This window comes from Dromaius novaehollandiae, chromosome 10 (genome assembly GCF_036370855.1).
Source record: "Dromaius novaehollandiae isolate bDroNov1 chromosome 10, bDroNov1.hap1, whole genome shotgun sequence".
Lineage (NCBI taxonomy): Eukaryota > Metazoa > Chordata > Aves > Casuariiformes > Dromaiidae > Dromaius > Dromaius novaehollandiae.
In genome coordinates, this window is record NC_088107.1 from 10,294,485 (window position 1) to 10,307,567 (window position 13,083).

At 46.7% G+C, this 13,083-nt stretch overlaps 2 protein-coding genes across 7 annotated transcripts in view; both read left to right on the forward strand.

The window, feature by feature from the left end:
* LOC112996014 (inactive cell surface hyaluronidase CEMIP2-like) overlaps positions 1-5,904 on the forward strand; it is a 58,351-nt gene extending 52,447 nt beyond the window's left edge. For 3 of the 4 annotated variants that reach the window (XM_064517263.1, XM_064517261.1, XM_064517262.1), the window contains exons 22-24: positions 1,380-1,540; positions 2,808-2,917; positions 5,543-5,904. In XM_064517263.1, coding sequence (XP_064373333.1) covers positions 1,380-1,540; positions 2,808-2,917; positions 5,543-5,763 — 492 coding nt within the window. In that variant the 3' untranslated portion in view covers positions 5,764-5,904. Of the gene's footprint in view, positions 1-1,379; positions 1,541-2,807; positions 2,918-5,542 lie in introns of those variants that run through there. The other variant, XR_010390709.1, reaches the window with a different exon arrangement.
* CEMIP (cell migration inducing hyaluronidase 1) overlaps positions 1-13,083 on the forward strand; it is a 121,568-nt gene that overhangs the window by 49,853 nt on the left and 58,632 nt on the right. The window contains exon 1 of one of the 3 annotated variants that reach the window (XM_064517264.1): positions 5,970-9,419. The exons of the other annotated variants lie outside the window; for them this stretch is intronic. The gene's annotated coding sequence lies outside the window, so the exon portion shown is untranslated. Of the gene's footprint in view, positions 1-5,969; positions 9,420-13,083 lie in introns of those variants that run through there. 3 annotated transcript variants of the gene reach the window in all.

The window sequence follows — 13,083 nt, forward strand, 5'->3', positions numbered from 1 at the left end:
CCCTCAGCTACCTGTTCCCACCTTCTCCCATGTGCCAGCACAAGGGCTTGTGCAGCTGCGGGGTGACGGGGAGCTGCCCCAGGTGGCCAAATCCCCTCGTGGTGCCCTGGTCCCGCTCCTGGTGCAGGACCCAAGCCGTGGGCTGGCGCAGAGCAGGCGTCAGGATCACGCGATGGCGAGGCAGGCGTGCAGCAGGCTGGTTTTTTGCCAGCTGTTCATGTTCAGGTTGTTGACCTGTGCCCCGTCGGCATGTAGAATTTGACACACTGCAGCTTCCTAGTCCAAGGGGTCTGGGACAGGCAGTGCTGCGGTGAAGGATTTAGTCCATCTGCACATCCTCATCCTAACTCCCTGCTGCCCACCCATGACCCAGACACTCGTGTTTCCCTTACCCTTGACCCTCTATTGCGCTCACCACCCTGTTCGGCCTCCCTCATCTTGCAGAAGCCACTTTTTAACACTCTCCCTTCCTATTCACTCTGGCTGCGTATTCCCTGGAGGCATCCACATGTCTCAGATGGATGGGATGCACTTGAGCCCCTGGGCCTTTGAGGGCTCTGGCGCCTACATGGGGTATGTGGCACGTGGCCTGGGCGGAGGTTTCTCACTGCCTGGCTGTGGCACGCCGTTGCTGGGCTTGGAGGAGGTTGTGCGGTGTCTGCCCCACGGCTGGGCTGACCCCCAGGGATGCTCTGGAGATGCACCAGGGCTGGGCACCTCAGACAGCCCTTACCCTGCTAACCGTGAAGATCGTGGTGCATCATGAGAGATGGAATCTGAGGAAGGAGCCCTTGCTGTAGGAAAGGTGGCGAGTATGAGCCACTTGTGCTAGATCTTCCTTGAGGCACTGGGACAGCACTACAAAGAAGAAATATTTTGGTTTTGAAACATTTGATAGTCACATTTCCAGGGAAAATTGAAGTGTCGGGTTTTTTGCTTCTATTCCCCATCCACTGTCCCAGCACCTCTCCTTTGCTACTTGGTCAAATCTGCTTTGCTAAGTGACAGGAACTTCTACCCACATGAAAAGAATCTGTATTAAGACTAAACTAAGCATTTTACTCCCGGGATTCTCAACTTCCGAACTTTATCTTCTTAATGCACAAAAGATGTAGATGACCTTATTTCTCATGTTTTTGTACCTCATTGTGCTTATCAGAGTCAACAAGAAATAAGCTTTTGCTTGCCTCCTGTGACTCACTAGCTGTAAGTGATTTCACTTCATCTGTACTAATTACACATTTAACATTGTAGAATGTAAATGCTTGGTATTTTCCTTGCTTGTACCTTCCATCTTATGAAAAAGTAGGATCAAAATCTGAAGCTCCCCTGTCATTTACCGCTTGCCTCCATGAAGCTTACCTCTGTTTTTGTTGCAGATAAATGATAAAATTTTCCTGTTCGATAGCCGTGGGATATTCTTCGTGGTGCTAGATGCATGTTCAGGAGCAGTCGTGAGTAGGCAGCACTTTGACACAGCTAATGGTGAAAATGCTGCCAATTCAATAACTGACTATGTTCAAACATTTATAAAAGAGAGGTAAGCAAAGTGCTGAAAGCCACGTTCATGTAGCGACACGAGGGTGATAGACAAAGAAAATAAAATGACCTACTTTCCTACCTGAACCTGTGCTCTGAAGAGATCTGGCAAAGATTAAATATGTTCAAACACCAGATATCAACCAGATATAAGAGAAGCACTGTTTCTCTGACAGGACTGCACGGATTAGAGCAGACAGAGACAGATTTTCTGGAGAACTGGCAATTCCTTCTAAATTAACATTTCATTTTCCAGTATGGGGTAGATAAGGCCCTCGCAGTGACATCTGCAATTCTGTCCACTTATCCTGATGTCCAGCAATTTCCTGGCAGCTGATGTAGTTTTCCACTTCTGAAATGAGTTGGCCTCTGTTTATTCTTGCTGCTTGTTTTTGCATCTTTCGGCAGATGAAAAAATCATAGGCGTGCCAGGTTTGCCAGTACAATTTTTCCTGGGCAAGCCCCGAATAGGCCTGCCTGCCTGCCGGCTCTGCTACCTTCAGTGAGTGCTGGCAATGGTCTGGATCATCTCTGTTTGTGTCTGTTCCACATTCCTTGTGGTTTTATGTGTCGCCACATAAACACGGAACAACAGAGATTTATAGATAAATTCTTGGCTGCTGACAGAAGCAGGTCAAATAACCAGAAAACAGACTTTCAGTCCAAGACATTTCTGAGCAGTTCATGACCAGCGATTTGAACGCTCCGGAGTTATTACATCTTTATTTATGCACATGAGTATGTATCTGTATGTAAAGTGCATAAAGTGACTCTGTCACTGTGATGAGTGTACCTTTGGCTTGATTTTCTCCTATGGACGCAAATTTTGCAAGCCTGGGCATTCAACTAAATGCAACCAGTTGTGCCTATAATTCATTGCACTGAGGGCTTAAAGCATACCTGAGAGGACCAATGTCACACTGAGGCTGGTCTGGAAATCAGAGCCAGAATATGGAGCGTCTCAGGACTGCACAGTGCCTGAATTTCTTCTGCAGCTGAGTATCTCTCTCTCCCAGGGAATGCACTTTCAAACAATCATTCTTGATGTGTTTGATAGCATGTGAAGCACAGGTTTAATTCAGGAACATATTTAAACAGAGGTTTAAAGTTATGGAGGCTCATGTGTGGTTGGAACCAAAGGGATTTAAACGTTCTTAAAGTCGAGCAGGCTTTTAAGTGCTTTTCTGAATTGGAGCTTGAAGGGCTTGCAGATGCTTAACAAAAGTCACGTTTTGCGATCATGCAGTAATTCCTGCCCTTCTTTTCAGATCACTGGTTCTTGTGTGCTCCAGAGATCTCACAGAAATGGCTGGAAGCTCTGAAATGTCTGTCTTCACCAGGTTAGGTTCTGCAAAACCTATTATCTTCCATAAAAAAGGTAAATGTATTTATTCTGTCATTTTTTGGGGGGGTCTAAAAGTTACTGGTGCATTTCCTTAGCCAAAATGTGCAGATAACTTTCATAGTGCTTATCAGTATATTTGCTACTATAAAATATACCAGTGTAATCTAGTAAAAACTTCTTGGCTCAGGGATGGTCAGAAGCAGAACAGTTATTTTAAGTTTTTGACCCTAGCTCAGCAGTAAGAAGCTGCATGCTGCAAATTTTTCATCCTAAAAAGAGCCTGTTTTTCCAATGAAAAATAAATCATTTGGTAAACATTTGATAAAGACGCCACCTCTAAAATTTAAATGCTTTACAAGGGAAGACAACCATAAACTAAAAGGTTGATGAAAAAGAAAATAGCCTGAAGTGAAATAGGAAAAAAAATTTTTTTGGACGGAAGGAGAGTGAAATCATCCATTTGGGAAAGTTGTTATCGTATTTTACCTTGAATTGCCACAAGAAATCCGTTGGCATCATTGGCCCAGATAATCCAAGCGGGTTTGCATGGCAGAGTTTTAGAGCATTGGTTTAGAAATGTTGCCACTGCATTTTCAAAGAAACAAGAAGGTTTGAAGTTGAAAAATCATTGCAGCAAACAGGGGAGCAATCCCGCTCAGTTGGGCTTTATTCAACCCACAGTCCACGTCTCTTCAGGGTGAGAAGGCAGCAAGGTTTTACTACAGTGATTTCGGGTCTTATCTTGAAACCGTGCAGCCACACATCCCCATAATATAAATAATCGAAGGAAGGCGAAGGCCACTCAGTCGAGATCTGAACAGCTCCCCGGCAGTCCCAGGGCTGCCCCCAGCAGCCTGCAGCACCCACCCGAAATCCGTCTGTCCTCGCTGCGATGAAGCCGCTCCGAGCGTCGCGTGCCACGCGAGCAGCACGCTTCTGCGGCAGCACAGGTTTCGGTCTGAACTCCCGGTTTCGGATCGATTTAGCTAAACCTCTCGTGGAGGCTCCGGGCGCGGGTAGCTGCCGCCCACACGTTGCCCTTGCCGCACCGCGTTTCCTACTGGGAGTCAGGTGGATGTTGAAGTGCAGGTTTGGGGAAATAATTCGTTCAGTTGATAAGGAAACGAGGAGAGCAACCAGCCAGCTTGGTGAGGATGCATTTGTTGTCTCTTAAGCAGAAATCAGATGCAGAATTGGCAGCATTTTCAGCTCCTTTTTAGTTTTTTTTCTTTCTTTGCTTCCACTTTACCGAAAAGTACATTGGTTTTTGGTTCAAGGTCTAAAGCTCCTTCCTGTTGCTGTCCCAGGTGGAGGAGAGCACAGTCTTTACAGCCAAGACAGTGATTTCACTTTGGTGCTGTTGGTTCCTGAGAATCTGGGGCTTTTTTGTCATTTTAAAAGCAAAAATTTGAGGTTTTCTTTTTCCCTTTTTGCCCTAAAACTTCATTGCTTCATTCTTCCGTAAAAGCCCTGAGTACTTTTGGGAGGAATTTTTTGATTAAAAAGTAATCTTGTTTTGTTTGTTTTGTCAAACTTTTTTCCCCTGAAACACCTGTGCCGCTCGCGTCCGCGCGGCGCTCGCAGAGCGTTTGGTGAGCTCGGCTCTGCCTCCAGCCCCGACCGCTGCTGCAGCATAGAAAGGAGCAGCCCAGGCTCCCAGTCCTAGGGAAAAGCCAAGGAGCTGCGGTGGCCTTCTCCTTGCTCCTGCTCGGGGTGGCGTGAGAGGCTGCTGTGCTGGACTAACCCGCTGCTGGCCGATCACGTGTTGCTCCTGTTGTGCTTTTTGTAAGAACAAGGGTGTTAACCCGTGGTCTGCCCTGATTTCCAGCCCGGGTAACTATGTTGTGATTCGTTAGCATCCTGCCGCTGGTTCGGGTACGGGCACTATCCGACTTCACAACTTGCAAAATGATTTTATGCCGGACTGCGTAGAGCAGCCGCTGCAGCCCGTTCTGGGGGCGGCTGCATTTTAGGGAAGGTTAAAACAATTCCAAGTGCATATTGCTCCTGCCAAAGGTAATGTAAAAAAGTGATCCTCTTGACACCAGCGGGATCAGGATTTAGGGTCTTTTTGCCTAGTTTTGCAAGACCTTATTTGAATTAGAAGTGTTTACAGGAATAGTCTCGATCCAACCATCTGCAAATAGCCTTGGGAGACTTTGCAATGAAAAGCATAATATAAACAGAGGACATTATTATTAAAATCGAAGAAGACATAATGCCTTTGTACTTTGCGATGGCAGAGAACCATAATGGAGATGACATGGGGAACAGTTTAGCCATAGCAGGAAGAAACTGATGTAAACTAATAAAAGAAGGATTCAAAGCTCCTAACCAATTTCATGTAGTCAAAAATGAAAAAGAACCAATGCTTAAAAATAAAGAGTAAAACAATATTCCTGCTAACTCACATCTGGGAATCTATCTTAGTTTATTGAAATACCTGCAGATCTGTGCTGCAGTGAGGTTACGGCTTCAGCAAGGCTTATTCCCTCTTTCATCATCCTTTTTGGTCTCCTAAATGTTCTGTTATTTTAATCCAAGGGGGAAAAAAAAAGGCTAAGACGTTTCCGTGATGTGTGGAGTGAGTCCATGCTGCGTCGCTAATCAGTGAACTGATCCACCCGGAAGGTCACTCTCTTTGTGTCTGTTTTGCAGGGAGTTTTGCTATGCTTGGCTACAAAGGGCAAGCCAAGCCCTCCTGGATTAAAATCCTTAATCATGCTGCTTATCAGAAAGCTGCTTCTCTACAGCATTATGTTCCCCTGAAGCTGAAGGAATATCAGTGTTCAGGTAGTGCCGACGAGCCTCCAGAACGGGCTTTGTCTCAGGAGCACTCGCAGCACAACTCTGCGGAGACTGCAGAGCCCCACGACTGAACCCTCCTGCATCGCTGGCACAACATCAGCCAGGCAAATCCTACTACTGTTACCAAAGCTTGCCAGTGTTTTTATGGGATTGTACCGAGCCAATGTTGTTCATCTGTATATTTTATAACTAATAAATATATTCTCACCTTATCATCTGTCGCAGAGCTTTATTTTCAAACAGCGCTTCAGAGGGCAGGGTAGGAAAAGCCTGCGGGCTGCCCTTCCCAAGGAGATGAGAAGTAGCTGAACTTATCTACTTTTTGGTATAAAACGGTAAGTTTTGAAGGTAAAAAACACTCTTCAGAACCATAGAAACTGGAAATGAAACCCAGCATGAAAATTTCAGGAGCATCCAGGGGAACAGATGGGCTCCAGTAGAGGTAGGGAATTCTCCCTTCATCCTATTTTCCCTGCACTAATGCCTGCTTTTAAAAAAAGTGTGTGTCCATTTGACATGGCTCTATAGGTGAACTCAAGTTAATAAAACCTGCTTGCGTTGAGGGATAAGCCTGCACTGATCTTACAATAATGTCTTCTAATCAAACTGAGTATATATGGCAAAACAAGGAATTATAAATGTGTTTCTGTCTGTAGCTAATGATTGGTGAAATGATATTTGCCCAGCTGATGTGAGTATTTAATTAAAGACCAACAGGAATGAGAACCAGGATAAAGCACATGCTGTGTAGGGTAAAATCTTGCATTCCTCTTTCCAGACAGTGCTCATATTGAATTCCTTCTGCCATTGAGGACTGGACAACTTCTGGCATTAGCAGCTTACATTCTTTCTTTTTCATTTATGCTGCTGGTTGTTTGCAGTAGAGACGGAATAAGAGCTTTGAATACAAACTGGGAGAAAACTAACCACCTCTGTGACTACAGTTACAAAGTTACCCTGAAATGACAACGCACTTATTTTGGTTTGAACAGGATGTTAGCTGGAAACAGCAGTGAAGGAGAGAGGGATGTCAAACTATCCATGTTTTCATCACAGGCTTCTTTACAGGCTCAGAAAAAAATTTCCAAAATGCTCAGAACTGTCAAAGCCAAAGAGACTGGGATATGAAATGTATTTAGGTATCACTGACTGCTAATGGAAGTGCCAAAGGAAAAAAATCTCCAAAAATCTTACAAGACAGAAGATGACATTTTTTTGCTTGGAGGTGAGGTGCTCGCTATTTCTGTATTGACTCAGTATGAAGAAGAGGTTTGTCAGTACAAGAAGGAAAAAGGTATTACTTGGTAGAAATGAGGAAAGAAAAACAAAACCAAAGCCAAGTGAAAAGCTGAAGTTCTGACCATCTTCACTCCCAGCACTGGCAACTAAAATATTTACGATGTTCCTTTTGTTATTGTTGACTTGCCTACTATTAAACCTGCATCTAAAATCTTAGATTCACTTTATATGTGCAGAAATCAAAAGCCAGTAAAGGATGCTGCTGGTTTTAAACTGAAATCATTTTGTATTTGTACAGGAGAGTGCAAGAAAATTTGCAGGTGGGGGTCTATTTGCTCACAGTAGTGCTATTGGATCACTTCACTAATCGGATGGTGTTTTTTCTAGAGCATTTCCCAGGAGGAGCTCGACATTACCAGAGCCACCAGCTCTGCAGCTGGCAGTAGGTGATGACTTTGTTAGTGGTTTTGGCTGCGAGACTGAGAATTGATTGGAACGTGCCAGCGTACAGGTTAAGTGCTGTCAGTGCTCTCCTTCAAAAGGACAGGCAGCCCGGCGTGAGGGGCACGTCCTACTGCTGCTGTCCTGTACCTCCTCCGTGACGGTGCTGGACTTTCCAGTTATGAGCTCCTATTATACTGTCAGAGAAACCCAGCTGAGTGTTTTAACTTCAAGGTGACTTGCAAAAAGCTTGTATTGGATTCCTTGCGACCGTTTGTTTGCTCCTGTGCTTTTGGCCCAAGAGATAGGTTTGTAGCAGTTTAGCAAAGATTCAGCATCTTTGTGGTCACCCTGGCAATAGTTTGCTTTCTTGCTTGCTTCAGGGCTGGTGCTGTGGTTTTGATTGAGGGCATCCAACTAGAGAGAGAGGTAGTTCAGAGAGAAGGGCCAAAGTTTTGATTCTTTAGGTGGGGAGAACTTCATTTTTGCCTCATCTTTTTTTGCACATTAGGCAAACTGATAGGTGATAGGTCTTATCTAGCAGAGAGAAATCTAAAGGTGTAGCTGTTGGTACATTTACTACTCAGATATGCGGGTGAATGTGTGCATCCCTAAAAGTGCCTTCATGTCTATGATGGGCACATGCAATCCATGTCTATATGTAGATCTGTGTAACATTATAGGCCTTTTCTTTATGGAATGACATGTTTTTTCTAGCTCTTCTACTGAATGTAGTTGACCTTTTCCTCCCAGTATATGTAGTATAATGGGAGCCTTGCATTTCAAGGCTAAACCTTATTTCACTTGGGGCTTACATGACCAGTTCTCCTCTCCTTTGAATTCCTGGAAGCTACATGCAGGTTCTTCAACAGGTAGGTGACGGCTTTATTACTAATGTCCCATTGTTTCTTTGAAATTCCCAGAAATGGCCAAAGAAGTTGATGCAGAGAAAGGTTAGAGTTCTGTTGGCTAGACTTTTGCTCCCTGGTGAGTAAGTCGCTCTGGCATCCATGCGCGCCGTCCAGCTGATACTGTGCCACTGAGCTGAGACTAAACTCCTTTCCTGAGAAACTTACCTCCAACAGATACATAATGCCCTTTGGTCCGTAGGGACCGGGAGGTAAGAGGACACCTGACAGGTTTACAGGGCAGGCAGAAGAGAGGAACAGACTGGCTCCATCTCCACAACAGGTAGGAGAGGTGGGAGCCAGGTCTGGCGAGGGGATAGGTTCTGGCTTGCTAGAAAATGTGAAGAAGTCATTGCTGGTGCTTGGGGAAGGTAACGTAAAGTGGGACGCGGTGGACTGCACGGGCTGGAGCAGGCACCACGGGAGCCCTCGGGGAGGTGAGGAACGATGTAAGAGCTGGAGCAGGCTGGGACTGACCCTCCAAGTAGCACTCTGAAGTCCTTTGAACTCCTGTTAGTACCTAATTGTTATGATTTCTGAGGCCGTTCAGGGGAAGAAAAACAAGATGTTTTTGGCTGTGAGCTTTAGCCCAACATTGGAACAACTGCTTACAGAACAAGCTCTTTATTTTCTTGGAGATTTATTTGATAATCTGTGACAGGTCCAGACCCTGGATCCCAATAAAACTTTGCAGAGCTCTAACCCCAGCCTGAGACTAAACAATTGGCGAAGGAAGAGCTCGGTGGAGGAAGGCAAGGAATGTGCCTAAACTTCTGAAAAATCTGGCTTCCTCCTCCCGCCACAGAATGAGAGCAAATGGCAGATGTCCTGGAGAGGAAGGCAAGGAGCCGTGGTGAGCCAGATGCAAACAGTAAAGTACCACAAAAGCAAAAAGAAAAATATTTACATCCTGATGCAGATATTTGAGTAGTTAAAAGCAGCAGTTTGAAGAGGATTTAGGATGCTGTGATCCTCTTGAGCCACTGCACACATTTTCCTTACCTGGAGAGGAAAAACAGACTTCAAAGCCAGGGACGTTCAGCAGAGCGTACGGTTCCTCCTTGGACACCCAGGACAATGCCTGCAAAAGCTGCTGCTGAGTTTGCGTGCCCCAGGAGTCTGTGTGTGAAGCTGCGGTGGTAAGTGCAGCGCGGGTGTTGCGCTTCTGTTGTACTGCCGTGTTGGTCTCTGGGGTCTCCCGGGTAGGAGTAGGCACTCCTGCATGCCGGAGTCCGCACGGCCTGCGCGTGTGTCTGATAGCCCATCCAGGCACGCTGGGTAAATTTAATGCGTTCAGGACATGCTGCCTTCCTGGTCATCCCCAAAGCCTTTCTGCATGGATACACGGTAGCTCTGGTGCTTCCTGAAAGCATGAGCCCCACTGTATGTTGAATTATTGCCTTCAGGCACAGCGTGTCCCGAGCTTCAGAAAATGGGGTTCAGCTTCCCATCGCTTTGATGCTTTGAAAACTTTGTGCAGTGGGAGAGGGTTTAGTGCAGTGAAATGCTGAGCACTTCAAAAGCATTTGAAACTGGAAGTCAGTCAGCCCCTAATGGGTGGAGTGATGTGAATTGCAAATGATTTTGTTTTAGCCCAGCCAAAAATTTCTTCCTTTCCTTTCCAAGGTCTGTAACCTGTGCAAAAATGAGGTTAATTCTGAAAAAAAAAGCATAGTTTAATAATTAAGTGTGAATTATTTCCCTTTGTTTCTGGCCTAAAATTGTTTGCCAGTGTTATAACAAATTTCCAAACACTTTAGTTCCCTTTAATTTATTAATTGTAAAAGCCTCCCTCTAACTCCAGTTCCTCATTCAAAATGTGTTTTTATGAATATCAGGAATTAGGGAACTTGCAGCGATGCTTACATATGGAAGGTGGGAGCTGAACCACCTTCCTGGTAGGGAAGATTTTGGACAAATTGATAGGGAACCCAGGTTTATTGGGAAAAAAGCAGACCAGTGCTTTGGACTTGAGTACTGATTTTATTGAAAAGCAAGGTCTGATCCTGAGTTTAATCCTTCTCCTCTTTCTATTTAAAAAAGTGGCTAACGGCCAGTGGCAAACACAAGCTCGAGATGAGCGGGAGCAGCTACGCAGCTGTGTTGCTTGTGCTGGGACTGGGAAGGCGTTTTCATTACCGATCCCTAGAAATGTGTTTGTTTATTTGCAAGGCTGTCGGAAGGCTTTAGCCGTGCTGGCGGATCGGTGTGCAAAGGCTGCCCTTGCGCAGGAGTGTCCCAGCAACAAGCCACTGACGTTTCCTCGGGCCAGAAAGGCCAATGCGCCAGTCAAAGCGGGCTTCCCAGCGGGGGCTGAAATGCAGAATTCCCGGCGAGAGGCAGAAGGCAGGGCAGAGCCGTGCGGGAGAGGGCACAGTCCTGCCTGTGCAGTGTCAGCAGGAAGGTAGCGGAGGCACTAATTAAACACCTCCTCCATCGTCTCTGGGGAACCAGCTTCCTCACTGACCTAGGCTGCTCTGCATATGAATGAGGAGGCATCTAGCAGCACTGCTGACCCAGCCATCAAACCACTAAAACCTCAGCGTCAGCTTCGATTGCTCTTTTTTCTAGCTAAGACAGGGAAGGGTCCGGGTTTGGCCCCCGAATTGCACAGTGGGAGCCTAACGGCCTGACACGGCTCCCGAGGACCGGCTGCCTGGCGCAGACCCTCCCACGGCATCGCAGGTTTTACTCGCCGGCCCTCTGAGCACCTGCGCGGAGGAGCGGCTGCTGAGAGGAGCTCACCCCCCACCAGGCTAGATGGGACCTTTTCCATTTGGGCTTGTACAACTCTTCCTTCCCTTCGCTGGGGTTAACTCCAGCTCCCGTCCAGCCCTGGGACAGGCTGGTGGCTGGACAGGAGCAGCAGGAGCAGCTACTGGGGGGTTGGCAGGTTTGCTGCTCCCGTTCGGCCTTTTTTTCAGGGCACAGTAGGTATCTGCTGCTTGTATCCCATCCTTGCCCTTTTAGCGAGTAACCAATGGCTTAACACTCCCGTTGTGCCCTGCTTGACGCATGGGGAAGGGGCCTCATTTTCGGCAGATGCTGAAGGCGCATCCTCCGAAGTGTATCAAGTCGGGCTTAAAAAGCCCCTTAAAATACCCAATAACAAGAATTACTTTTTGAAGTTTTGGCCACAGGCCTGGGTGATTGGCCCCAAGTCATGCAAGTGCAGAGTCCAGGACAGAGCCTGGTTTTTGTTTTCCTAAGTCCCGCTTTGCTGTGCTGCTCGGGAGGCAGCTCTGCTCCAAAGCCCAGGCTCCGGGAGAGTGTCCATGCGACTTCGCCGCGGAGCCTGCAGGGAATCCAGCCTCCCTGGGGCATTAGTTTGCCGTTTTGCCCTAGGCATCGTCTGCTCCATGTTGGCTCGAGCATTAAAACTGCAGGGACCGCAGCGGATCAGGCTTTCTGCCTGCGGCGTGCGCTTTCCAGTACAGCATTGCTATTGACACCTGCAGTAGCAGCCAGCTAAGTGCTAATGGTTTCCTGTATCTACTTTTAGCATTGTCTGCTGCTATTGTTCACTCCTTGGAGTGATCCAACAGCTGGGAATCATTTCAGAAAGCGCGCCTTGCCAGAGCCGGGGCTCCGCGTCCCGCTCGCCATCGCCAGGCAGCTCTCCATGCCTGGATGAAAAAGCCTTTCTCGCCCAAGAGAGGATTCACAGATGGTGCTTGGGAAACCTTCGAGATAGACTTAGGAGGACACTTGTATGGCCCTCACGCCTGCAGAGTGCCTGAGCCTGCAGGGAGATTTGTTGACATAAGCGGTTACATCACAGCTGAACTCAGCAACGTGGCGGCCGTTCAAGTACGATGTAGTGCAATAGCTCTATTCCCAGGCGGCTCCGTGCGCTGAGCTCACACAGCGACCGGCTGGCAGGAGATAGCTAGCTACTCCTGAATCCTCTCCAGCAGGAGACATTAATGAAAAGAGTTACTATCCCTTCTCCTCTTACGTGAGGAAAATTAAACACTTTTTACTGTTTATACCTCATTTTTGGGAAGATGCTAAATCGAATGTTTTTGAAAGAAAATTCCTGAGATTATGCTCCCAGCAGAGCTTCACCAGCACTGTGTTAGTCAGGCTGGATCGGAGGAGTCAGCGTTGGTAGCAGCAGCCGTTCTTGGCCCGCTCAGCCCTCAGCCTCTCCAACCCGAATGCCAGCTAATACTAACCCTGCAGTGAACTCTGCTCACTGAGCTGAGCTAAGCACCCTACCTAGCTCACAAAATAGGCAAGATATTCTTCAACTTGTAGCAGATCAGACACTGCAAAAATGTTAGAGCCCAGCATAAATCTGACACCTCTGAAAAATGAGACGAATTTTCAGTGTTGTTTGAGGGCTTGTTTTGGTCTTTGCTAATGAAGGCGGATGCAATCAGGGAAGTGTCTCCCTGTGAGTAACGTACAATAGCAAAAGCCATTTGGAGCAACCTGATGGTAAGTACTGGGCAGCTCTTGGCTTTAAAGAGACAAAGACTGTGAGATCACTTACACTATCTTCCTATGAATTTGCTACTGGTTATGGTCAGAGATGGATCATAAGCTGGATGGGTTGCTGTTCTGACCTAGCAGAGGTCGTCTTCTGAGTTCACAGGTTTTAATGGGCCATAGAAAAGAAATTTCTTTGCTACCAACAAAGTAACGGGCCATCACTGTCATAAATTCAGTCCCTTCTCTTCATTTCTATGAACTTTGGCACCATGTGATTGCATTATAAAATCAACACCTTGCCAGCCGGAATTTGACCGTATGCAATGCTAATACGCGCTTGTGTCCACATTGTAAGAAACACTCTTA